General features: G+C 34.2%; 1 protein-coding gene across 2 annotated transcripts in view; it reads left to right on the forward strand.

Moving 5' to 3' along the window:
• The window catches only part of PLOD2 (procollagen-lysine,2-oxoglutarate 5-dioxygenase 2), a 120,514-nt gene extending 95,507 nt beyond the window's left edge, over positions 1-25,007 (forward strand). Inside the window, exons 9-20 of one of the 2 annotated variants that reach the window (XM_088839998.1) lie at positions 2,115-2,240; positions 4,547-4,668; positions 8,316-8,420; positions 11,189-11,314; positions 15,517-15,658; positions 16,777-16,839; positions 17,841-17,954; positions 20,551-20,616; positions 21,617-21,721; positions 23,018-23,164; positions 23,275-23,400; positions 23,576-25,007. In XM_088839998.1, coding sequence (XP_088696124.1) covers positions 2,115-2,240; positions 4,547-4,668; positions 8,316-8,420; positions 11,189-11,314; positions 15,517-15,658; positions 16,777-16,839; positions 17,841-17,954; positions 20,551-20,616; positions 21,617-21,721; positions 23,018-23,164; positions 23,275-23,400; positions 23,576-23,731 — 1,398 coding nt within the window. In that variant the 3' untranslated portion in view covers positions 23,732-25,007. The remainder of the gene's footprint in view (positions 1-2,114; positions 2,241-4,546; positions 4,669-8,315; positions 8,421-11,188; positions 11,315-15,516; positions 15,659-16,776; positions 16,840-17,840; positions 17,955-20,550; positions 20,617-21,616; positions 21,722-23,017; positions 23,165-23,274; positions 23,401-23,575) is intronic. The other variant, XM_088840001.1, reaches the window with a different exon arrangement.
• The last annotated feature ends 349 nt before the right edge of the window (positions 25,008-25,356 follow it).

Here is a 25,356-nt window from a genome sequence, read left to right on the forward strand (position 1 = left end):
GTGCTGTCTTCTGGAGGGAGAGTTAAAATTTTCTATCTGTTTGGTTTCCTGTTAACATAAACTTTCTGGTGACAAGACAGAAAAATATTTATGTTATAATTTTTTATCTTTATTTTTTTGCACGTAGTAACTTGATTCTCAAGTCATTTTTGTCTTACAGACTACTAGAAAGGAAAACCATTTTATTATAAAAATAAATTTCTTATGTATTTTATTTATGAAGCAATTATGCATATAAAAATTAAAATTATGTGGATAGTTAAGGTCTAGGGCTAGCATATTCTAAGATGTTGGCCATAGGCAAGTTTCTTTATATGTAAAAATGATAATGGTTGTCTCAGAGGATTGGTAGGAGGCTTAAATGAATTACACATATGTGTTTATGTATATAGTGATGTTTTATATGATAAATTATATATGTGAAATGCTAAGCCTTGAATAGTAGTTAACTGTTATCATCATTGGTGTACTGTTATCGTTAGTGTATAAAATGAGCTTAGATTGCTAGTGGACATGTAGCATGTTGAAGCCTAACTCTTTACCTACTAATTAATGTGTTCTGAGTTGCTCTAAATTTTCTTTTCCTCATATTGTAAATTTGGGATAATAAATGACTTCTAAGGTTATTATGAAATTTAAATGACATGCATCACTTCATTTGATAAGGCAGAGTTGTCATCCAGTGTTTACTCATTTCCCCTATTAAATTGAGAACTCCTAGAAGGTAGAATTTTTTTTCTTTAGTTGTTTGTCTTTGTTTATTGACTTAGTAATAAATATTTGGGTAATTGAATGAATATATAGAATGAATTGATATATACAACCGTGTTTGAGTTGTACTTAAATCCACACAAATATTAGGTTATCATCCAGATGACAGTGGAATACATGAGATATTATGTGTGAAAAGATGGGGGAGAGGTACCTAATTTGGCACTTAACATATATGGCACTTTAAAAAATCTGTAATCTTTATTTTTAGAAGTTTTTTGTTATTTATAAATTTTTCTTTTTCAATAGTGTGATGTACTTATTTGTCTTTTCTTTTTACCTTTTGATCTCCTTCACCCATCTGTATATAATTTGTAATTTAAAAATCTAAAGTCAGGCTTCAAGACATAGATTTAAAAAGGCATTATAAAGAAATATTTCATATAGTTCCAATAAAAATACAATTGCATGGTTATTTACTTATGTTTCTGTCTTCCTCAACCATTTGTAAGTTTCCAAGCCAGAAACTCTCCCTCTATTTTCTAAATGTTTATGATCATGAGGATTGACTAATAATAGATATTTCAGGATTGTTCATGCAATGAGTGAAAGAAAAGCCATCCTCTAACGCTTGCCCAAACAGAAATTAAGAAAATATGTAAAAATCGACACAAGATAAGATATATTGGTGATGCAAAATAACTTTCCTTATGTATAACATAATGAAGCAAAATAAAGAACTATCAGTAAAATTATATTAAAGATTCAAACATAGAAATAAAGTCTCATGATTTTAGTAATGAGACTAAATGAGGTTTCTCATAATAATCTCTATGATTACTTTATTTGAGCCACAGATTAACCATTCAGTTTCCAAGCCATAGAAACAAACAAGGAAGCACAGTTAGCATTTTGGCTTCTGAGATGAAGCTGTCAAAATAGATTCATATCTAAAGAAAGTTTCTTTTAGGACTACTTTAAAGGGAACATTAAATAGTAGAGCAGGCAATAACCTTAATTATAGTGTTAAATGGCAACCCACTCCAGTGTTCTTGCCTGGAGAATCCCAGGGACGGGGGAGCCTGGTAGGAGGCCGTCTATGGGGTCACACAGAGTCGGACACGACTGAAGTGACTTAGCAGCAGCAGCAGCAGCACAGTGTTCCTGTAATAAATATAGTAGTGAGCTTCCTCTTCAACCTGAATCATAATGTCAAGATGTTATTCAGTAAAAATCATTGATGGGGTCCACAAAAATGTATTAGAGAATTGCCACTGGGCAATCAAAGTTATGTTGTACTGATATTATAGTATGTTTTGTGCTGTATTGATTAATACTTGAATAGAATTTAAAGTAAAACCATGCTAATGATAATTTGTTTTTATGTTTGCCATAAAACAAAGGTCTATCCAAATGTAACAATAGGTGTTTTTATTGAGCAACCAACCCCTTTCCTACCTCGATTTCTGAACACGTTGTTGACACTGGATTACCCGAAAGAAGCACTTAAATTCTTTATTCATAACAAAGTAAGTATTTAAAAAATGAATTATTTTATGTTGAAATTTTGATCTTAGTTGAAACTATTTGTTATTATTTGTTCATGTCTAAAAATTTTTTAAATTTGGGTTTAATTCAGTGGGGGTTTTGAAATCAATACTGCTTTGCCTCTTTAGGGGGCTTCCCTTCTAGCTCAGTCAGTAAAGAATCTGCCTGCAGTGCAGGAGACCTGGGTTCTAGCCCTGAGTTGGGAAGATCCCCTGGAGAAGGAAATGGTGACCCACTCCAGTATCCTTGCCTGGAAAATCTCATGGACAGAGGAGCCTGGTGGGCTGCAGTCCATGGGTTTGCAGAGTCAGGCACGACTGAGCGACAAACACTTACTTACTTGCCTCCTTAGCACCTAAGTATTTTCAAATCCAGTAACTAGTATCATAGTATTGGGATGAGCCACATGAAGCTGTCAGTTTTTTTGTAGATCAAAAATGGTTGACTATCAGCCATTTTAATAAATTTAACCTAATATATAACGAAGAGATGTCAAAGAGTATACAGTCCTTTGCCTTTGGGTTCACACTGGTACTTACTTTTATAGAACTGGCCATAAAATCATAGCTAATGATAATACCTGGGTTTCCCTGGCGCCTCAGATCGTGCAGAATCTGCCTGTATTGCAAGAGATGAGGGTTCAGTCCTTGGGTCAGGAATATCTCCTGGAGAAGGGCATGGCAACCCACTCCAGTATTTTTGTCTACAGAATCCCATGGACAGAGGAGCCTGGCAGGCTACAGACCAGGGGATCACAGTTGGATGACTGAAGCATCTCAGCATTCACTGGGTGATAATACCTAACATCAGAACTTGAAATGTCTTCCAGATACAGTATTGTTTTGATTAATCACACAATGGCATACTCTTTCCCAAAGACTTTTGATACTTTCATTTCCTTCAAAAAATATTCAGATCCTCCCAAATACCTCCCACATATAGTCTAAACTTAAAGACATTTTTCCTCAGTGTTTTTCCATTTACTTATCTCTTTCACGTTGAAACTGTTGACATTTATTACCATCTGGAGAAACTCAATAGCCATGAAGTATAGTTTTTTTCCCTCTTTTGTCTTAATACTTTTAGTTTAACATTGTTCTTTCTTCCTGATGTACATAGCAGCTAGTCATTTGCCTTTTCCAGAGATGATTTTATTTAATATATTTGCAAAAAAACTAGCTCAAATATATTTTAAAGGGTGAATGCACTGAGCATTTGCTTTTTATAAAGTGCATTGTAATATATTACTTATATTAAAGTATTTTCTTTTTATGGAATGTGTCTTACACTTTTCCTCCTTGGTAACAGGAGTTTTTATCTTCTTTTATTTAAAATTTTACCTCTCTGCAGATTTTGTATGATGTCATTTTAACAAGCTGTGAAAAGCTTTCAAAAATACTTAGTGAGATTTGATAAATAAAAAGCTCTGAAGTTCTTTAATGATGGAGATAAGTGAGTGAAGTCGCTCAGTCATGTCCGACTCTTTGCGACCCCGTAGACTGTAGCCTACCAGGCTTCTCTGTCCATGGGATTTGCCATGCAAGAATACTGGAGTGGGTTACCATTTCCCTCTCCAGGGGATCTTCCCAATCCAGGGATCAAACCCAGGTCTCCCGCATTGGAGGCAGACGCTTTAACCTCTGAGCCACCAGGGAAGCCCAATGATGGAGATAACCTTATCTAAATTTTAGCACAGTCGAATCACACTAGTTTGATGACTTTTGATGTTGATTATTTTCTCATCGTATTTATCAATAAAATCTTTTTAATTTTCCCTTCTTTTTGTAAAAAAAAGACTTTCTATATGACCATAAATTTTTCTCTCTGCTTAAAATAACATTGTAATATTTATTTTATAAAAAAGATGAGAACAGATTATCGGTTAGGTTTAATAGATATTTTTATGTATATTTTACAATACATATCTAAGATTCTCTACCACAAGCCTTTTTTTCCTCTCAAGTTAGAAATGTTTTATAGCACTTAGGGTTTAAGTATTAATGCAAGGATCTGTCTAGAAGTAGATATTAAAAGAATTTTAAAGTATATTTTAAAAAAATTCCTATGTGTCTTATTTTAGGTTCTTCCTCTGATATTTAGATGACACTTATATATATAATGTGTTTAACACAGTTATCATTTTGTCTGTAATTGAGTGAATATGTGAATTGTGTAGTTCACAATTTTGAATGTGAAGTCATCCATATGAAAACTTCAGTTGTCTTATTTTCTCTCACTACTTTTCTTTTTTTTGAAACTAATTTTCAATTTTAAAAATATGTTACAGGAAGTTTATCATGAAAAGGACATCAAAGTATTTTTTGATAAAGCTAAACATGAAATCACTACTATAAAAATAGTCGGACCAGAAGAAAATCTCAGTCAAGCTGAAGCCAGAAACATGGGAATGTATGTTTTAACAAATATAAATTCAACCAGTATCTACTAAAGAAACTTTTCTTCAGAATTAATATGCTAAACTTGGATGTCTCAACTGTGTGTGCACGTGTGTGTATGTGTGCATGTGTGTGTGTGCGTGTATGTATCACACATGAGCAAGCCTCTGCTTTAGAACTATATCTATGTTTGAGTGTATTTATGTCTAAAGGGCCATGAAAATTATTTACAATTTTCTTTTAATGGCTGACAGTCAATATATTTAATGAAACTATTAATTGAACTTCAGTTCAAGATTTAAATTCTCAGACAGATGAGTCATGTGACTGATGTAAGAGTGTTTTAAATATGTATTAGCTGAAGGTTTTGTGGGACAGAAATGTATGTTTCAGATATTTTAGTTACCTCCTGGGCTTCCCCAGTGGCTCAGTAGTAAAGAATCTGCCTGCAGTGCAGGAGCCATAGGAGATGAGGGTTTGATCCCTGGGTTGGGAAGATCTTCTGGTGGAAGAAATGGCAACCCACTCCAGTATTCTTGCCTGGAGAATCCCATGGACAGAGAAGCTTGGTGGGCTGTAGTCCATGGGGTCATAAAGAGTTGGACATGACTGAAGTGACTTAGCATGCATGCATGCATGATCTAAATAGTACTATAACCATAAAGGAAATACTTTAGGTCCTTTGTCTAGCCCCTTTAATAACTTCAGACAGATTATTTATAAAATTTTGGTTGCAGTAAAGACAATCATTTATTCAATGATTGTTGAATATGTCCATCAGTGGTTAGAGAGCTACTGATTAAAAGGTAAGAGATGGTCACTTCTTAGCAGGAGATATTCTTGTATTGTTCTATGGTAGCTCTGCCCAGAGTGATAGACAGTGCCTACTGTAGGCATATAAGGACTGGCAGGAAAACAGACCTTGGAAAGATCAAACAGATGTTAATACTAAGGATTCTGTAACTTAATCATGGAGAGTACCTTGGGTCCACATTTAGAACCTGTTTTCTCTAATTTAAAAAATTCTGTATGTGCTCTGTTGTGTCTGACTTTGCCTCAGCACAGTGTTCTCGAATTTCCTTATGAATTTAAAATTATCAGCAGTTCATTTCTTTTCATTGCTGACTAGTATTTTTCCATATGAATATATTACAAGTGCTTTATTTTCTCTACAGTTGATAAGCACTGGGTTATGTAGAGTTTTGCGCCATTATGAATAAGACTGCTAATGAAGATTCTTTATTAGAAGTGTGAATAAAATGTATTATGTGTGTGTACATATATCCTTTAGAATATATTTGGAAAATACCAAGGAATGGACTAACTAGGGCACAGGGTTAGGATAGATTATGTTTAACTTTTTAAGAAACTGCTGAATAGTCCAAAATGGATGGACATTTTACACCTATAACAGCAAGGTGGTAGAGCTCCAGCTGCTCCACATGTTTGTCAACATTCATTGCCCATCTTTTTATTTTGGGCACCCTGCTGCTGCTGCTAAGTCACGTCAGTCGTGTCCGACTCTGTGTGACCCCATAGACGGCAGCCCACCAGGCTCCCCCGTCCCTGGGCACCCTACTGGGTATGAAAAGATATCTTACTCTGGCTTTTTAAGTATTGCCTTTTAATGAGAAGAAATTTTAATCTTAATAAAATTCTGTTTCATTTTCTTATGCTTTGGTATTCATTTTCTATTTAAGAAATCTTATTCTGATGTCATGAATCCATTCTTTGAAATTTTTCTTTCATAAGCTTTATCATTCTATCATTTATGTTTAAGATGTTTCAATCTGCAATTCATCGTGAATACATTTTTGTGTTTTGAGTGAAGTAGGGGTCAAATTTTATTCTTTGCAAATGAAATTCCAGTTGTTTCAACACTCCTTTTATTTCTTTTTTTAAAATTATTTATTTTTTAATTGAAGGATAGTTGCTTTACAGAATTTTGTTGTTTTCTGACAAATTTCAACATGAATCAGCCATAGATATACATAAGTGCCCTCCCTGTGAAACCTTCTCCCATCTCTCTCCCCATCCCACCCCACTAGGTTGTTATAGAGCCCCACTCCTTTTTAATTTAAGGCTTTTCTTTTCCTACTTAATTGACTTGGCCTTGGTCCTAAATTAGGTGACTGAGTATTTATGCATGATTGGGAACTCTCTATTCTGTCTTGTTGCTCTAAGATGAATGCCACACTTTATTACCAAGAATTTATACTCATCCTGAAATTATGTAGTGTAAATGTTTCAATTTTTATCCAAGATAATCTGGGCTGCTTTTTAAAAAAATTTTTTTAGCTTATTATTTTATATTGAGGTATAATTCACATATAATATTTTTCTCAGGTATGTAACATAATGCTTTAATATTTGTATATGTTGTGAAGTAATCACCACAATGTCTACCATCTGTCACCATACATAGGTAGAGTATTTTAAAATAATTTCCTCTAATTTTTATTTTTTCACAACTTTAACAATCTTCCTGTCTGGTATCCTGTTTGACAGTGGCTTAGAAAAAATGTGTTATGGAGATAAATACTGTCAATAGCAGAAAATGATAACTTGGATCAGCAGTGATAGAGGAGAGCTCAGAAAGAACCCCAAATGCAGAAACCACAATACTTGGAAGCATGTCATGTATCACAAGTAGCTAATTCCTTTGTGTTCCTGATGATAATGCTCCATACTGTACCAGGAACAGCATACATCATAATCCATGTCCCCATATAAGAAGCAGGGCAGTGACTGTCTTAGAAAGAATTCCGTGTAAATCAATTTTACAAAGTATCAATACCTAAAGAGTTATACACCTGTATCTCCAAGGTTTCACTTAAACTAAATTGTAGATATACAGAATTTTGCTCAGTGAGTATGTGTGTGTGTGTGTGTAGAAAATATTTTGATTTGTGAAAAAATTCTGTTGACAAAAACATTAGTATAAAGTATATTTCCCTTTTAGAGAGGACTAAATGCTGAACTATAAATTGCCCATTTGACCTGATGCTTTATGGTTTAAAGTATTTCATGGCTTGAAAATATATTTCACTTGCTCTAAACTTTTTGTGTTGCTCTTTCCATGTTCATCTGCGTTGATCAACTGACCATTTTGAAATTTAAAGTAATATTTACCCTTTTGGATATTGTCTTACTATTTTGATTAGAAAAGTATTTTAGAAAAACATTACTTTACATGAGATTTATGTTAACATTTTTCAACCAATATTTTCAAATATTTGGTTTATTTGATGCTTTTGAACTGTGATGCTGGAGAAGACTCTTGATAGTCCCTTGGACAGCAAGGAGATCCAACTAGTCCATTCTAAAGGAGATCAATCCTGGGTGTTCATTGGAAGGACTGATGCTAAGGCTGAAACTCCAATACTTTGGCCACCTCATGCGACGAGTTGACTCACTGGAAAAGACTCTGATGCTGGGAGGGATTGGGGGCTGAAGGAGAAGGGGACGACAGAGAATAAGCTGGCTGGATGGCATCACCGACTCGACGGACATGAGTTTGAGTGAACTCCGGGAGTTGGTGACGGACAGGGAGGCCTGGCGTGCTGTGATTCATGGGGTCGCAAAGAGTCGGACACGACTGAGCGACTGAAATCAACTGAACTGAACTGAATGCTTATTTTATTTCTTTTTTAACAACAGGGATTTTTGCCGTCAGGATGAAAACTGTGAATATTACTTTAGTGTGGATGCAGATGTTGTTTTGACAAATCCAAGGACTTTGAAAATTTTGATTGAACAAAACAGGTACTATGATTCAATGTCAATTTATTTTTGAAATTATAATTATTTTCTGCATCTATGTGGACATGCTGTAATTACTTATCTGTGTTTAGCAAATTGAAGAAACACAAGAGATTATTTTCTACAACTTTCAATTCTAAGAATTTGTATTTTTTAGAGAAGCCAAAGAGAAAAGAGCCCAATGAATATTTAGATTATTCAGTATGTTACAATCACAAATGTAATGTTTATTAATTATATTTGGCCTATTTTTCTAAACTAGTTGAAATTATGATCTATCTGTAACATTTGGAATTGCTTTATTTTCTAAAGATATTTTTAAAGTAGAATTTCATAAAACTTCTGACCTAAAAAGTTATTACAAGCAGATTTGGAAGTTCTTAGAATTTGAAAGAAATTTCAGAGGTGCACGTTACTCCACAGACTGATCTGTGATTTTATTTAGTACTGAACTAATTATCATTAGGCAGTACCTGTTTTTATTTAGCCAAATTGAAGTGAGAAAATGGCACCATCTATACTAGCTTATAGTGATTTAATCTTTATTTTATTTATTACTGCTACCACTAGTATTGAAAGTGAAAAAAAAAAAGTGAAGGTTTTAGTCGCTCAGTTATGTCTGATTCTTCACAGCCCCATGGACTACATATAGCCTACCAGGCTCCTCTGTCTATGGGATTCTCCAACTAAGAATACTGGAGTGGGTAGCTATTCTTTTCACCAGAGAATCTTCCTGACTGGAATCGAACTGGGTCTCCTGCATTGCAGATGGATTCTTTACCAGGGAAGCCCAGTAATAGTACTACTAGTATTAATATTTCCACTAATAACCCACCTTTAATGAGTGCTTATTAAGTGCCAGGTATTAATCTATGTATGTTCACAAATATTAACACAATTATTTCTCTTAACAAATAGAATGGTTAGCAATGAAATGTTAAAATTGCTGTTTTGAATTTGATGATTAAAACATGTAAGATGTCTGCTGCTGCTAAGTCACTTCAGTCGTGTTCGACTCTGTGTGACCCCATAGACGGGAGCCCACCAGGCTCCCCTGTCCCTGGGATTCTCCAGGCAAGAACAGTGGAGTGGGTTGCCATTTCCTTCTCCAATGTGTGAAAGTGAAAAGTGAAAGTGAAGTCGCTCAGTCGTGTCCGACCCTTAGCGACCCCGTGGACTGCAGCCTGCCAGGCTCTTCCATCCATGGGATTTTCTAGGCAATAGTACTGGAGTGGCTTGCCATTAACCCATCCTATGTATATTGTCAATTTGAGAATTCAGTTATTCAAAATCTAAGGCTGCTCAGTATTAATCTTAGAATTCCATACTCAAAAACATTGAGGCACACAGCAGATGGATTTTCACTTTCATTGTCTCTTTACCCAGCTCTTTCAGGCAGCTAAGATTATAATTAAAAGATTTCTTTCTATTAAGTGTTTGATCTTGTTAGTTATCTTGAATTATCATTCCTTAAATTAACATAATATGTAGATTCTAATTTATGTTTTTATTTCCAATGTTGTGGGTATTCTAACAAAGCAGATTATAGATGTATCTGGCTAACGTTTTATTCTAATAGGAACCAGGAAAAATAAACTACAAACTTTTTAATGAAGTGTATTTGTAAACTATGTGTTACTTTTCCAGTAACACCTGGGCTTCAGAAGATTGGAGTGTTGTGAAATGGTTTTTTTGTGGAGATAGTTGGTCTATTACCTTCCTCTTGGAGGAGCTGTGTGAGATTTTCTTCAAAATTGTGTCACACTACTGCAATTTGGGCTTCCCTGGTGGCTCAGAGGTTAACGCGTCTGCCTCCGATGCGGGAGACCCGGGTTCGATCCCTGGGTCAGGAAGATCCCCTGGAGAAGGAAATGGTAATCCACTCCAGTATTCTTGCCTGGAGAATCCCATGGATGGAGAAGCCTGGTAGGCTACAGTCCCCAGGGTCGCAAAGAGTCGGACACGACTGAGTGACTGAACAGAACAGAACTGCAATTTAGTTTATTTTTAAGTTAATTCTAGTGGAATTTCAGAATTTGTTACTTCAGTTGAAAAATGTTGATGCATTATAAATTAGATTTCCTTAAGAAGAAATCTGACATGTTTTGAATTTGTAACACGTACTTGTCTCAAAGGGACTCCTTTCCTGGTAAATAGTGAGACAGCACTATTCTATTTTGTTTTCTAAAATAGTCAAAAACCAGAAAAATGTTCAGTGCCACCAGGGCTAGCACAACCCATTATAAAAGTTAAAAAAAATTTGCAACATACTTTAAAGTAATTTAGGACTTAACTTTAGGAAAACTGGCCTATTTACAAATATCTCAGCCCATCTTCATAAATTTTTTTATTCAACAAGTATTTATGAGATACCTTAATGCATTAGGGACTGTTATGTCTGCCTAATAATGAAAATATTTGCTTTCAATGAATATAATTTTTGAAATATTTAAAATAAAAGATTAAGGTAGTTACACTTTTATTGGATGTAAGTATGGTCCTTTTAAAAATTATTTTTATACTTTCATTCACATTTTCAATTACTTTTTCTTTTTTATTAGTCTTTTTACCAAGCATGATTGAAAATCAGCAATGTACTTATTTAAGGAAAAGTGAAGGGAGGAAATTCCTATTTTATTTTAGTTTTTTGGACTAACTGCATATGTGTTAAACAAAGTTTATTGTTTTCTGTGTCATGTTAAGCCCCAAACACATAATTTTGTGGCAGTTAAAAAGTGGATAATTATCTGAATTTGTTTCTCTCTCCTCAGGAAGATCATTGCTCCTCTTGTAACTCGTCATGGAAAACTTTGGTCCAACTTCTGGGGGGCCTTGAGTCCTGATGGATACTACGCTCGATCTGAAGATTATGTGGATATTGTTCAAGGGAATAGAGTGTAAGTTACTTGATTTGATCTTTTCATGTGAAATATCTTTATGTAAAGATATGGTCTTATTATATTGAGTTTTCAAACATTTTTTAATCTCTTTCCTTTATGTTAAATGGAAATTTGAAGACCCTGGAGACTACTTGTGATCCTGCAATACTAGTATAAAACTAATATTTTAAAAATTGTTCTTAATGTCGTAAATCTTCAAAGGCACACACTCTCAGTTGTGGTAAATACTAAAAGATAGTGTATGATTACCATGGGTAGTCATCTTATGGTTGTTAGAAGAGGAATATTCTTTAAAGTTTGGAAAAGGAATTTCATTTAGCTAATTTATTTAGTGGCCAAGATGAACGTTGTTTGATAGCTTATAAAATTTATAAATGAGTCAACAAAAACACCTAAAACTAAACCTTCCATCATTTCCCTTTTAAGAATTTTCTGTGTGATATAGCTGGTATTCTGCTTTAAAGAGAAGTTTCTTCTCTGTATGATTTCCATTTTCTAGAGTTTGAAAAGAGTATACTTGCTAACAAGTATGTGCATTATTTATACTTATTTCAGACACAGAAGTTGATATTTTTTAAACTAAAGGCTGATCACATTTGAATTAGCTTTTTACTAAGGTTAAAATAGAGAAGAATGTCATCCTTTTTTTCAAACAGCTGACTTGAACCAGAGTGACTGAGACATTGAGTGCTTTGCCTAATTTCTCAGATACATCAGCTCAATTAAAGAGGGTTAACATTTAGAAAAAAAAAAATCATACAGTTTTTGTTGAACAGTTGAGTTGTGAAGAGATGTTTTGCTTGTGAAAATTATAATAGGCATGAGAACAGTAATAGTTTGAATGATATATATGGGATAGAGTCTTTTGTTAGCTGCAGTTAAGAAGTATGATAGCTGAGAAAATACTGTTACAATCATATTCTGTTGTTTCAAAGTACTTTAATTATTTCTGGGATGATTTGTATAGACCTTATGCCTGATGTTGTCTGTGGGTGTGACAGAAATAAGGCTTCACAGAAGTGGAAATAGAGAAATCATATTTCATTTAAGCTGTTTTCATTCAATTTCCTGTCATTGTTGTCTAAAGGATAAGAATAAAGTAGAGGCTTTTGATAAGAAAGACTTCCTCAGTGATCAATGCAAAGAAATAGAGGAAAACAACAGAATAGGAAAAACAAGAGACCTCTTCAAGAAAATTAGAGATTCCAAGGGAACATTTCATGCAAAGATGGGCTCGATAAAGGACAGAAATGGTATGGACCTAACAGAAGCAGAAGATATTAAGAAGAGGTGGCAGGAATACACAGAAGAACTGTACAAAAAAGATCTTCATGACCAAGATAGTCACGATAACGTGATCACTGACCTAGAGCCAGACATCTTGGAATGTGAAGTCAAGTGGGCCTTAGAAAGCATCACTACAAACAAAGCTAGTGGTGGTGATGGAATTCCAGTTGAGCTATTTCAGGTCTTGAAAGATGATGCTGTGAAAGTGCTGCACTCAATATGCCAGCAGATTTGGAAAACTCAGCAGTGGCCACAGGACTGGAAGAGGTAGTCTTCATTCCAATCCCAAAGAGAGGCAATGCCAAAGAATGCTCAAACTACCACACAATTGCACTCATCTCACACGCTAGTAAAGTCATGCTCAAAATTCTCCAAGCCAGGCTTCAGCAGTATGTAAACCGTGAACTCCCAGATGTTCAAGCAGGTTTTAGAAAAGGCAGAGGCACCACTGATCAAATTGCCAACATCCGCTGGATCATGGAGAAAGCAAGAGAGTTCCAGAAAAACATCTATTTCTGCTTCATTGACTATGCCAAAGCCTTTGCCTGTGTGGATCACAATAAACTGTGGAAAATTCTGAAAGAGATGGGAATCCCAGACCACCTGACCTGCCTCTTGAGAAACCTGTATGCAGGTCAGGAAGCAACAGTTAGAACTGGACATGGAACAACAGACTGTTTCCACATAGGAAAAGGTGTACGTCAAGGTTGTATATTGTCACCTTGCTTATTTAACTTCTATGCAGAGTACATCATGAGGAACGCTGGGCTGGAAGAAGCACAAGCTGGAATCAAGATTGCTGGGAGAAATATCAATAACCTCAGATATGCAGATGACACTACCCTTATGGCAGAAAGTGAAGAGGAACTCAAAAGCCTCTTGATGAAAGTGAAAGAGGAGAGTGAAAAGGTTGGCTTGAAGCTCAACATTCAGAAAACAAAGATCATGGCATCTGGTCCCATCACTTCATGGGAAATAGATGGAAAAACAGCGGAAACAGTGTCAGACTTTATATTTTTGGGCTCCAAAATCACTGCAGATGCTGATTGTAGCCATGAAATTAAAAGACGCTTGCTCCTTGGAAGGAAAGTTATGACCAACCTTGATAGTATATTAAAAAGCAGAGACATTACTTTGCCAACCAAGGTCCGTCTAGTCAAGGCAATGGTTTTTCCCGTGGTCATGTATGGATGTGAGAGTTGGACTGTGAAGAAAGCTGATCGCCGAAGAATCGATGCTTTTGAACTGTGGTGTTGGAGATGACTCTTGAGAGTCCCTTATACTGCAAGGAGATCCAATCAGTCCATTCTAGAAGAGATCAATCCTGGATGTTCATTGGAGGGACTGATGCTAAAGCTGAAACTGCAATACTTTGGCCACCTCATGCAACGAGTTGACTGACTGGAAAAGACTCTGATGCTGGGAAAGGTTGGGGGCGGGAGGAGAAGGGGACGACAGAGAATGAGAGGGCTGGATGGCATCACCGACTCTGTGGACATGAGTTTGAGTACTCCGGGAGTTGGTGATGGACAGGGAGGCCTGGCGTGCTGTGATTCATGGGGTCGCGGAGAGTCGGACACGACTGAGCGACTGAACTGAACTGAACTGAACTGACTTTGATTTGGTTAGTAAGAGAATGTACCTTATGTGTAAGAGATGAATGAAAGAATGACATCTTACAAAGTGTGTGTATGTGTGTGTGTGTATGAAACAGTGTACTCTTTACTATACCAGTGATTAATCTGAATTCAGTGGGCAAACTATATATTTTTGATTGAACATTTCCTTTGAAACTCATCTAGTAAGACAAAATGATACTATGTATATTGCTTTCAATCTCTGACTACTTTTCCTTGGTCAGTATCTTCCCTTTCTGTTCTGTGAAAGCAAAACATATCCCTTCAAGTGAAACCTTTGTTCTGTTGTTGTCAGGAAATGAGTCATGTTGAAAGTAAGCAGGCAAGTGTGGGAAAAAAAGAAGGATGAAATAAACTGTGTCTTCCATCACTTGTGTACTTCATGCTATGTTTATATCTTCCTTTTTCTACAGACAATTGAGATAGCTTAATGACTTTCAAAAAACTGTATTTTAAGAGAATTTTAGGCTGTGTTCAGTGGTGCGCTGGTAAACATCTGATAACTGATTCTTGGGGTTGGAAAATGCCCTGGTTTGGAGTTTTGCCCTTCTTTGTCTTCTGAATACATCTACTATGGCTGATTTCAAGCTTCCAATGTGGTCACTGAGTGTAGACTTGGGAAGGGAAGCTCAGTGCTCTGGGAAGCCAGTTTGAACTGGATGTGATGTTTTTGCTATCAAAGTGCTTAATTGTAAATTCCCATCAGGATATTGTACTCTAACGGATCAACAAAGTGAGGGATGACAGTTAAAATGCCAAACATATCAACTTTAAAATGAAGTTTATAGGGAAATACTGATTTAGCTCATAATATGGGTCGGGAAAAATCCTCTGGAGGAGGGATAGGCTACCCACTCCAGTATTCTTGGACTTCCCTTGTGGCTCAGCTGGTAAAGAATCTGCCTGCAATGCAGGAGGCCTGGGCTTGATCTCCAGGTTGGGAAGATCCCCTGGAGAAGGGAAAGGCTACCCACTCCAGTATTCTGGCCTGGAGAATTTCATGGACTATACTGTCCATGGGGTCACAAACAGTCAGACACGATTGAGCAACTTTCACTCACTCACTCTTATAGTGTTTACCAAATAATCTCATGTATATTTGTGTGTACATATGTCAGATATCATGAAATGTGTTTGTATCTGTGTGTAACTTGACTCCATAGTTTATATATGCAAAATTTTAAACATACAAGGCATTTATTTTAAAACCATAAAAATAAAACTTTAAATATTTTGTATTTGTGGTATTTTGGAATGTCTTATCTTTACTTTCAGAGGGATATGGAATGTCCCATACATGGCTAACGTGTACTTAATTAAAGGAAAGACCCTCCGATCAGAGATGAATGAAAGGAACTATTTTGTTCGTGATAAACTGGATCCTGATATGGCTCTTTGCCGAAATGCTAGAGAAATGGTAGGGAATATGATGATGACTTGCTTGAATGTCTCTATAAGATGGCTTGCTTTACCAGTTGATGTGTCATTTGTTTTGATGCCCTTTTCTTGCTAATTTGTAAGTACTAGCCAATTTTTTTGGTTCTGTATTAAAATATTGGGAGGAATTATCGAGAATGATTTGCCTGTGAGACATCTGCAGAAACAACTGGAAAAAAGTTTGGCTTAGGCTAACTCACAGGCAACGATAAGATATTCAATTGTAAGCATAGATTGGTTACAAATCAACTTTGCATTTTTAAGAATTTGTCTTTAATTTGAAACTATACTTAAAAATCTGACCTAATTAAACTTAATAGATGAAGCCCAGGTGAAATGATGATTTACATATTTAAGAAAAACACACTTTTGTCCTAAAGTCAGTATCCAATATTTCTCTGTCATTATTAATCCCATACTTTCAAAAAATAGGTTCCTTATCACTTAACTGGGAGAAGGATTAAAATATGTAGTTTGTTTATGTGAAAAATTAATGATAAATTGCTAGTCTATAATATATTTTCATTATAAAACTTGAAGTGATTGTAGAAAATTGTTTTTCAAAATGTGTAAGTGTGTCTTAAAACATACTTATATGGTTTTAGAAATGATTGGGTTATTTTATTCAAATTTATATAAGTAAATGTGTTTATGGAAAAATCAGGAAAGTTGGCAAGTACTTTTTTCTAGTTTAATAAGGCATGTATTACTTGAATATGTTTGTTTTTCCTACGAACTTTTGTCCATTGTTACACTGAATGTCATTTGTGCTCATGTTTGGCTGATTTGACTCAACAGCGCACCCTGGAATGGCCTCTCTTACACATTTTTTATTTTCCTTTGTCTTAATTTTGTATCTGATGAAAACTCTGTTACTAAGGAATGAGCTTGGATTTATGTTTGACCAACAGAAAAACAAAAAAAGGGCTGGAGTTGTTTCTTTATGTGCACTGTAAGCTTTGCTTGTTCTGCATGTTGTCTGTGAAGGACATTTCAGAATGTCAGCTTTTTCTCAAGGGCTGCTATTTTTATTTACCTAAGAATACCTGAGAGAGTGGATGTGCAGGTCAACTTACCCAATCCTTCTCTTCATTTTAGACTTTACAAAGGGAAAAAGACTCCCCTACTCCGGAAACATTCCAAATGCTCAGCCCCCCAAAGGTGTTATTTTTATTTACTTTTATTTTTGTTTATTTACTTAAAATATTAGATACTGTATATTGCCTAAAAGTAAAGTTTCTTTAAGAGTCTTATTTTCATTTAGCTTGGTGTAAACTGTTGGTATTCACTGGTTCTGAATTTGTATATGTGAGCGTGTGTTTTGTGTGTTGGGGGTAGGCATGTGTGATATTCAACTCTTAGTTCTTCGGACTGATTTGCATTTTATGGGTGACAGATGGAAAAGTTAAATACAAATCTCTTTCACTAGTTTCTCCAGTTTTATTTTTAAGGAGAGAAGAAGTAGGAATATGTATAAAGTACATCCTGACTAAAATGAGTTTTGATTACTCTTCACACTAATTTTCTTTTTATTAATAACGAACTCTTTTACCATTAAAACAGGTACAAAAAGAAACAACCCTACCTTAATGGTGTTTGCCATATTTATTAGGTTTGGGGCAAGGACGAGAAACTGACTTTCTTTAGTTGCCTCTTAATGCAGGAGTGATTTCTGTGTTCAGTCTTTAAACATCAGAACATAAAAGTAAGAAATAGACTGATAAAATATTGACATTTGAATTTTTGTTTAAAAATGTGATATCTTCTTTGAAAGGAAAAGAAGCCAAAAGAGGTAAAATTAATTGCACTTTGGCGTCTCAAAAATATTTCTGCTTTCAAACAGGAATTCTTTTTCCCTGATGTCTACATCTAGGACCAGTGAGAAAGGGACAAAAACAGTCCTTCTTCCTTTTCTTTTTTTCAGTTGAGTGTCAGTGCTATCAATTAGTTTTGTGTGGTATCTGAATTCATAATTAATCAAATTCAACTTTTATTTTAAATTATGCATGTTTTATATGAAAAATAAAAATGCATGTTCCTGAATAAGAGACAAAATTTGAAAAATTGTAAAATTTTTTCTCTTGTAAAATTTTTCCTGTGGTTTAACTTATTTTCTTATATTTTCTCCAATATTATTAATACTATTATTTTTTGGCGTGTAGGGTGTGTTTATGTACATTTCTAATAGACATGAATTTGGAAGACTATTATCAACTGCTAATTACAATATTTCCCATTTTAACAATGACCTCTGGCAGATTTTTGAAAATCCTGTGGTATGTATTTCATGCTCAGCTTCATTTATTACTTATTTTTTGTAACTCCAAATGTATATAAATCAATTAGGTTAATAATGCAGAAATACAGCAAAAGACTTTAAAGAAGTATTTTAAATTATGTAATCACAGGCCTAATTTATTGTATTTCTTGGCTAAGAACTTTCTTTTTAAAGGCATATTAAGTTTGGATAAGGGAATTATCAGTTTCTTTGATTTCTCCTAATATTTCTGTTATTTGTATTTCAAAACACCAATAAATTTTCAGTCTCAATTTCAGAAGAAAATGTTTACGAGTAGCTCATATATGACAGTATTACACTTTGACTTTCAGAAAGAAAATGCAAGAAGTTAGTTTGAGAAAATGCATTTTAAAATAATTTTTTAATAAAAATTCTGTGAATGTACTCTAAAGATAGCTAGAGAAAATTGCAAAGTGGAATCAGCATATAGAGAAAGTCTTAAGTTGAGGAAACTATGTCCGAAATTATTTCTTTTTTATAATTTTTGAATTATGCAGGAATGAATTCCTTTTTGTCTTAATGGCACATTTATTCAAGGGAAAATACTCTCTAAAATCTATTTATGCTTTTCTTTTCCTTGCTAGTAGTCAAGTTTTAAATTACAAAGACTCAGTCCACCTGTTGAGAATTGTCTTTTACTTTGTAGAAGTATTGACTTTGGGGAATAGTAAATTTAATGGTCTCTAAAACTCTGCTGTTGGAAAATGAATATCTTTTGACTTTTTTGTGTGTCTTAAAAGTACTTCTGTTTCACTTTAGCAGCGTATCTCCATCTTTCACAGGAGTAGAATTGAAAAGGGGCTCTTTTTTAAAATGATGAGGATGGAATTACCTATTTTACTTTAGCACTAGAACTCTTGGTATTTTGAGAGATACAATTATTTGATTTCTTGGTTAATACTAGCTTCCTGAAAAAAATGTCCCAAGTTATATCCTGAAGTGTAGATATTTGTGTGAGATTTAAAATCTTCAGAGAGTATGCAATGAATATATCAGAAATCGGAACTGGTTTTCTTTCCATGGCTTTGTCCTAGTTTTGGTAAATTAGTTTGACTGATATGTCTCATGAAGGATATCCCATAGCAAAGTATTTAATACTACCCCATTATCAGAACTACTAAGAAATTAATAAAGTCAGTTTGTTCAATGATATTTGAAAGCAGTCTAAAATAAAAAGTTAATGCTTTAATGTAAAATCTTAGGATCTTGTTTCTTTAATTTCAAAAAAATCTATAATGATGCCAAAAAAGAATACTTAAAAATCTTTAAAGATTCTGAGATGTTATGTATGATTATTTACTTTTAATTTTCCCCCATATTTTGGAACCAGAGAACCAAGAAACATTAAAGGGGATAATGAGTAATTTGATCCTTATAGTGACATACTATGTATAAGTTAATTTTGTTAAAGAATTTGAAGATAATTTTGGTTCTTCCAGATCTAAAAATAATCTGAGTTACATATAAGCAGAGAAATGTAAAACTAAGAATGGCAAATAAATTATCAAGACCCTTTTTAAATGTGGCCTCAAAAGATATACTTCAGACAAATATTTTTTGAAACATATTCCTTACCTCAATTTTTCCCTACTTGCTTACTATTTGTACTTTGCAAAGAGAACACTAAGAATTTTGTTAAACAGTCTAAATATATTTAAGAAAAGATCATTATGGATATTGAATCTTATTTTAAGATGTACCCTTTAAATATTGGGTTTTTAAGTAAAACACTTCCAGGAAAAAGATTCCTTAGTTGATATTGACAAAAATTGTTTTATCTTAGTGTGTGGTTGGTGTGTCAGTGATTGGGTTAAGAGAAGATTCAGGTTCATGAGTTAGTATGAAGAGGATCTATTTTTCAATACATGGTCTTAAACCTTAATTTCAGTTAACTGAAACTTATGATAATGTTAGTAACCCCACTGAGCATTCTTTGATACTAATCTAAAGCTGAAGTGAAAATACACATTTTGAATATATTTTAAAAAATCAAAATTATTTTAGAGTAATTCATTATAAAAGTATATAAGCAAGGCCAAGTTGATTAATTTGCTAGTTTTTACTGATGTTTGTTGCTAGAGTTATGTTTCCTATTTTTCACTTTTAAAACACACATATTTGCCTACACCTATGTATAACTGTCCTGGAGGAGGACATGGCAGCTCACTCCATTATTCTTACCTGGAGAATCCTCATGGACAGAGGAGCCTGGTGGGCTACAGTCGGACATGACTGAGGGACTAAGCACACACAACTCATGAACTCATGTATATCCATAGAATATAGCATACAAATATAGAGACTATAAGATTACTCAGAATTTAAAATAGAGTTATAAAACTGCATAAATGAAAATTTGCATTTCACAGAATGTTTTAAACATACAAAAAAATCAGGCAAAGTTTAGAAAACATAAACTCTGGTTTCTGAAAGTTTCTATTTTGTCTATTGCACACAGTCATTTATAAATTGCTTGAGCAGTTTCTAAAGTGACTATACTTTATATTTTACTTTCAAGTATTCGTGGAAAGGTTTTTGCTTTAATCTGAGCAATCAATTTTTTTTTTCCATAGGACTGGAAGGAAAAGTATATAAACCGAGATTACTCAAAGATTTTCACTGAAAATATAGTTGAACAGGTTTGTATTAAAAATTGCTATGATATTAGAGCATTTTTGTTATATTTTCTAGTAGGGAATATTATTAACGTAATACTCTCTAGCTAGGGTGTTGTGAAAGTAGAGAAACTGTCCTTTACGTAAAGTTCATGTGACTGAATTACAAATTTTACAGCCTTGAAGGTCATATAGTTTAACATGTAGAAAAATGAAAATTAACAATAATATTGTCATGCTATTTTTTTAGCATACTCCCAATGTCATAACCATTTCAGAAATAAATTTTTGACAGATCTCTGGTGTAAGCCTCTTTCAGTGAAAGTTCATCTTTGAAGAAATTGGACTCCAAACATCACTTCTCAAAGAGGAACTCTGTTTTAGACTAATGTTCCAAATTATTGCTAATACCTTATTTCAGAGACTGTAAAGGGTCTTTAATTCTGAGATGCTGTTATTTTGTTCACTGTGAGAAAGGAAAACTAACACTGCCAATTAAACTATGACGCACATTGAAAGAGGTATGTTAGACTTACTGAGACAAAGGTGTTGTATGTCAGAGGGCACTTTACACATAATAACATTTCATTTCAATGACAAATCATAATGTATCATTTAAAAAGACATCTCGAAGAGCAGGTTAACAAATATAACACCAACTAAATGTGTGTATGCATTTGCACACATATAGATGCATACATGCACACATGTTGAGAACAGAATCAATATCTGACCAGGTGTACATTCCCTGTGTCATTAGCAACTATAGCACAATGGCTGCCTAGCCAACCGTGAGTCTAAGAACACTTCTTGATTTCATAGAGGTTAAAATGCAAAAAAAAGTCTTAGAAATTGTGTTTTAAAAATCTATTGTTTGTAACGGTAGTGTCAGTATTGTTGGGCAAACTTCTTAAAAAGACATCTAAGTGAGATAAATACTGAATATTAGTTTTGAAATGCCATTTGTTAGTAAAAAGACACAAAATGTTACTCTCTTAATGGTGGTGTCATGTTTTATACATAGCCTTGTCCAGATGTTTTTTGGTTTCCTATATTTTCTGAAAAAGCCTGTGATGAATTGGTGGAAGAAATGGAGCATTATGGCCAGTGGTCTGGTGGGAAACATCATGTAAGTTGTCATTTTACATTAAGAATTAAAATGTGTATGTGGGGCAAGGAGAAGTATAGGTACTTAGAGAAAGTGCAGGAGGTTTGTCCTTTCTGTCTTACATCTCTGAGTCCTAGACCTCAGTGAAGGGGCTACCCAAGGCTGTCAAGAGAACTACGTCTTTCATCTAATTCTGCCAATCGTTTTATAACATTTAATCTATCTGGGCCTCAATTTCATCTTCAATTACACTGGGTGATCCTTCAGGGTCTGTGTCCCCTGGCTAGGGATGGTAAGGTCATATAGGCCTATTGTGTGATATTACTCTTCTCTAAGGCCATTTTTTTTTTTAAAATTCTCTGTGTTTTCACAGTGAGCTATAATGAAAGTAACAAAACAAATTTTATCTGGTTGACTGCCAAAGCTATTTTTTTATGTGTAAACATAGGAAGGAAGAATCATTTTGAATGCCTTTGGTATAATTCAGTATTGCATTTACATTCAAAGACTTGGCAGGAGGCATTTCTGTTGGTGGTTCAATGTACTTCTTTACCTCTGAGAACCCACAGATGCTCCTTTATAGTACCAAGGAATTTTAGTGGAATACCCTGGAATATTGATGCCTCTGCTCAAATATATAGCCACCTAATCAGCTGATCAGGAAGGCAGAAGTTTGAAGCAGAACTTGAAATTGGCAGGTTGTAGGAAAATGAAAAGCAATCATGGAAGGAATTTGGGGGTTACAAGATAGAAGTGAGGAGATTGGCAGGAAAAGTTTATTTTCAGTGACAGGTAGTAGTCCAAGGTGCAGAGAAACAAAATCTATGCCCATCAAGCAGCTAAGACTTCCTGAAGGGTCACTGTAAAACAAAAAACAAAAAACTTGTTTTTAAGGGGACATGGAAAGGCTTTGGTGACCAATTGTATTTATTTTCTCATTCAGTTCAGTTCAGTTCAGTCGCCCAGTCGTGTCCGACTCTTTGCGACCCCATGAATCACAGCACTCCAGGCCTCCCTGTCCATCACCAACTCCCGGAGTTCACTCAAACTCATGTCCATGGAGTCAGTGCTCACATATCTGTTAAATAAATAGGAAAGCAGTCTACTTTGTAATACTTTATTTCATCACTGATACATTTGCAAAGCCTTGTTATCTAAGTTATTTTGATAGTTTTGCAATTAAAGCAGATGGTACACCATAATTGAACTATATTTTTATTGTCTATTATGATCTTGTGGTTGAAAAAAATTCCAAGACAAATTGAGTGTGAATTGCACATGGACCACATTTTATGTTGTCATGAATGCTTTTTCCAGGATAGCCGTATATCTGGTGGCTATGAAAATGTCCCAACCGATGATATCCACATGAAGCAAATTGGTCTGGAGAATGTATGGCTTCATTTTATCCGGGAGTTTATTGCACCGGTCACACTGAAAGTCTTTGCAGGCTATTATACTAAGGTAGTTATCCTCCCACTACTACTACCTACTCCTACCAGTTTTTACACAAATGTGCTATTTTATGTTTTTATTGATAAGCAAATCCATTAGTTGACTTTGCTTTTTTTTAGGGATTTGCACTCTTGAATTTTGTAGTAAAATACTCCCCTGAAAGACAGCGCTCCCTTCGCCCTCATCATGACGCTTCTACATTTACCATCAACATTGCACTCAATAATGTGGGAGAAGATTTTCAGGTAATTATGGTTTTTCTATTTTACATTTTTTCAAAACAAATGTGTCATTATGAAATGGCCTTTGCCTTATCTTTTTTTTTTTTTTAGATTCTGCTTAGATAGCATCATTTGAATTTTATCACTCATTAAAAATGAAATATAATAAGTTGAAACATTTATTTCTCTATCCTTTTAGGGAGGTGGATGCAAATTTCTAAGGTACAATTGCTCTATTGAGTCACCAAGGAAAGGCTGGAGTTTCATGCATCCAGGGAGACTCACCCATCTGCATGAAGGACTTCCTGTTAAAAACGGAACAAGATACATCGCTGTGTCATTTATAGATCCCTAAGTTATTTTCTTTTCATTGAATTGAATTTTCTTTTGGAATGGATGACTGGCATGAACATGCCTTTGAAGTTGTCCTTGAGAAGATGAGAGGAATATTTAAATAACTTCCACAGAACAACTTCACTTTAGGCCAAACATTTGAAAAACTTTTCCAGAAAATATGGTTCGATATTTCTAAATGTCTGCTCTGAGCCTTAAAACACAGATTGAAGAAGAGAAAGGAAAAAAAAAATGTAAAAGCAATTATTTATTTCTATGCCTTATTGTCTCTGAGAATAATGACAATTTTCCGAATTTGTGTTTTAGTTGATTCAGGTACAGATGTACAAGTGACAAATGAGACTAATAATATTTTATTATTAAAAAGAGTAGGAAGAATTTTATTTATCAACATGTAGACAAAATGGATATAAATGAAAATTTCAAGTTTTGAAATGCAGGAAAACTGGAGTTCTAACTGAATTTGTATGCAATTAATTGCATAAGTACTTTCTTTGACTATCTATATTGGGACCTTTTTTGGTGGTTATTGAAGGAATATGAGGAACAATATATAATACAATGTTTTTCTTCAAGAAACTTAGCACAAAATACAACTGAGGTGCATATCCAGTGGAAAACATTTTTGTTGAGATTGTTAGATTATATTTTTACATTTGCCTTAGAAATCAAGCCTTATGTTCCTTCAGATAAATTTTCCAAGGTGGATTAGATTAAGTAGATGTTAGATTTAGGAAAGCTTTCAAGTCTTTTGATTTCTTAAAAGTACATCAAGCATCAATTTAAGATCAGCAAGTGTCCTTAAGTCAAGACAGGATCATTTTTAATTCTAGAAAATGAGGAAAAGGAAAATTTCATTGAGATTTAGTAGTACACATGATTTTTTTAAAAAATAAAACTCTAAGTACTTGAATTTTATATCAGGAAAATAAAGTTGGTGAGCCTTTGTTCTTCCTTTTTACCCTCTGTCTTCCTCCTAATTCTTTTTTTCAGGAGGGTGATTAATTTTTTTGTCTTCACAGCATAGCCTCCATTTTATCCTTCTTACTGTTTTTATTACTTTTCTTTTATCCCACTTTCAAAAAATTCTCTGACATAATTTTGTGACTTGATTTTTTTCACCATTATTCTGAGTGAGGTTTAAATATTCTCATTGTAGCTACTGTTTTTAACTTAAAGGTTAAACTTGAAAAAATGTTTTAAGTCATGGTGCCAAACTTCATTGTTCTAACACTGTGTGTTAGAAAATTATGAAAAATAAAATAATTTAAAATGTTTCTGTTCTCTTTATTATTGGTCATTTATGTTTAGATGAGAATGATGGTGGAGTGGATTGAAAGAATATCTAGATAGAATAAGCTATGATTTTATTTTGTTTGGTATGTTTACTGATATCCAAATTAAATGAACACTATTTATTGAATTTCCAATTGAATTGTAGTATCTTCAGTTTCAGACTGACTAGGGATTTCATCTGATTTATTTCACAAGTGAGAAAATAGACAAAACATTTTTATTATGTATTTATTTATTCAGTGGTATTTTTCAAGTCCCTACTATGGTCCAGGCACTGGCCCAGTCACTAAAAATGTGGTGAACAAGATGTTATAATTACTGAGATGGATT

This window comes from Moschus berezovskii, chromosome 1 (assembly GCF_049115385.1).
Source record: "Moschus berezovskii isolate FMDL1 chromosome 1, NW_MosBer_1.0, whole genome shotgun sequence".
Classification (NCBI taxonomy): Eukaryota; Metazoa; Chordata; class Mammalia; order Artiodactyla; family Moschidae; genus Moschus; species Moschus berezovskii.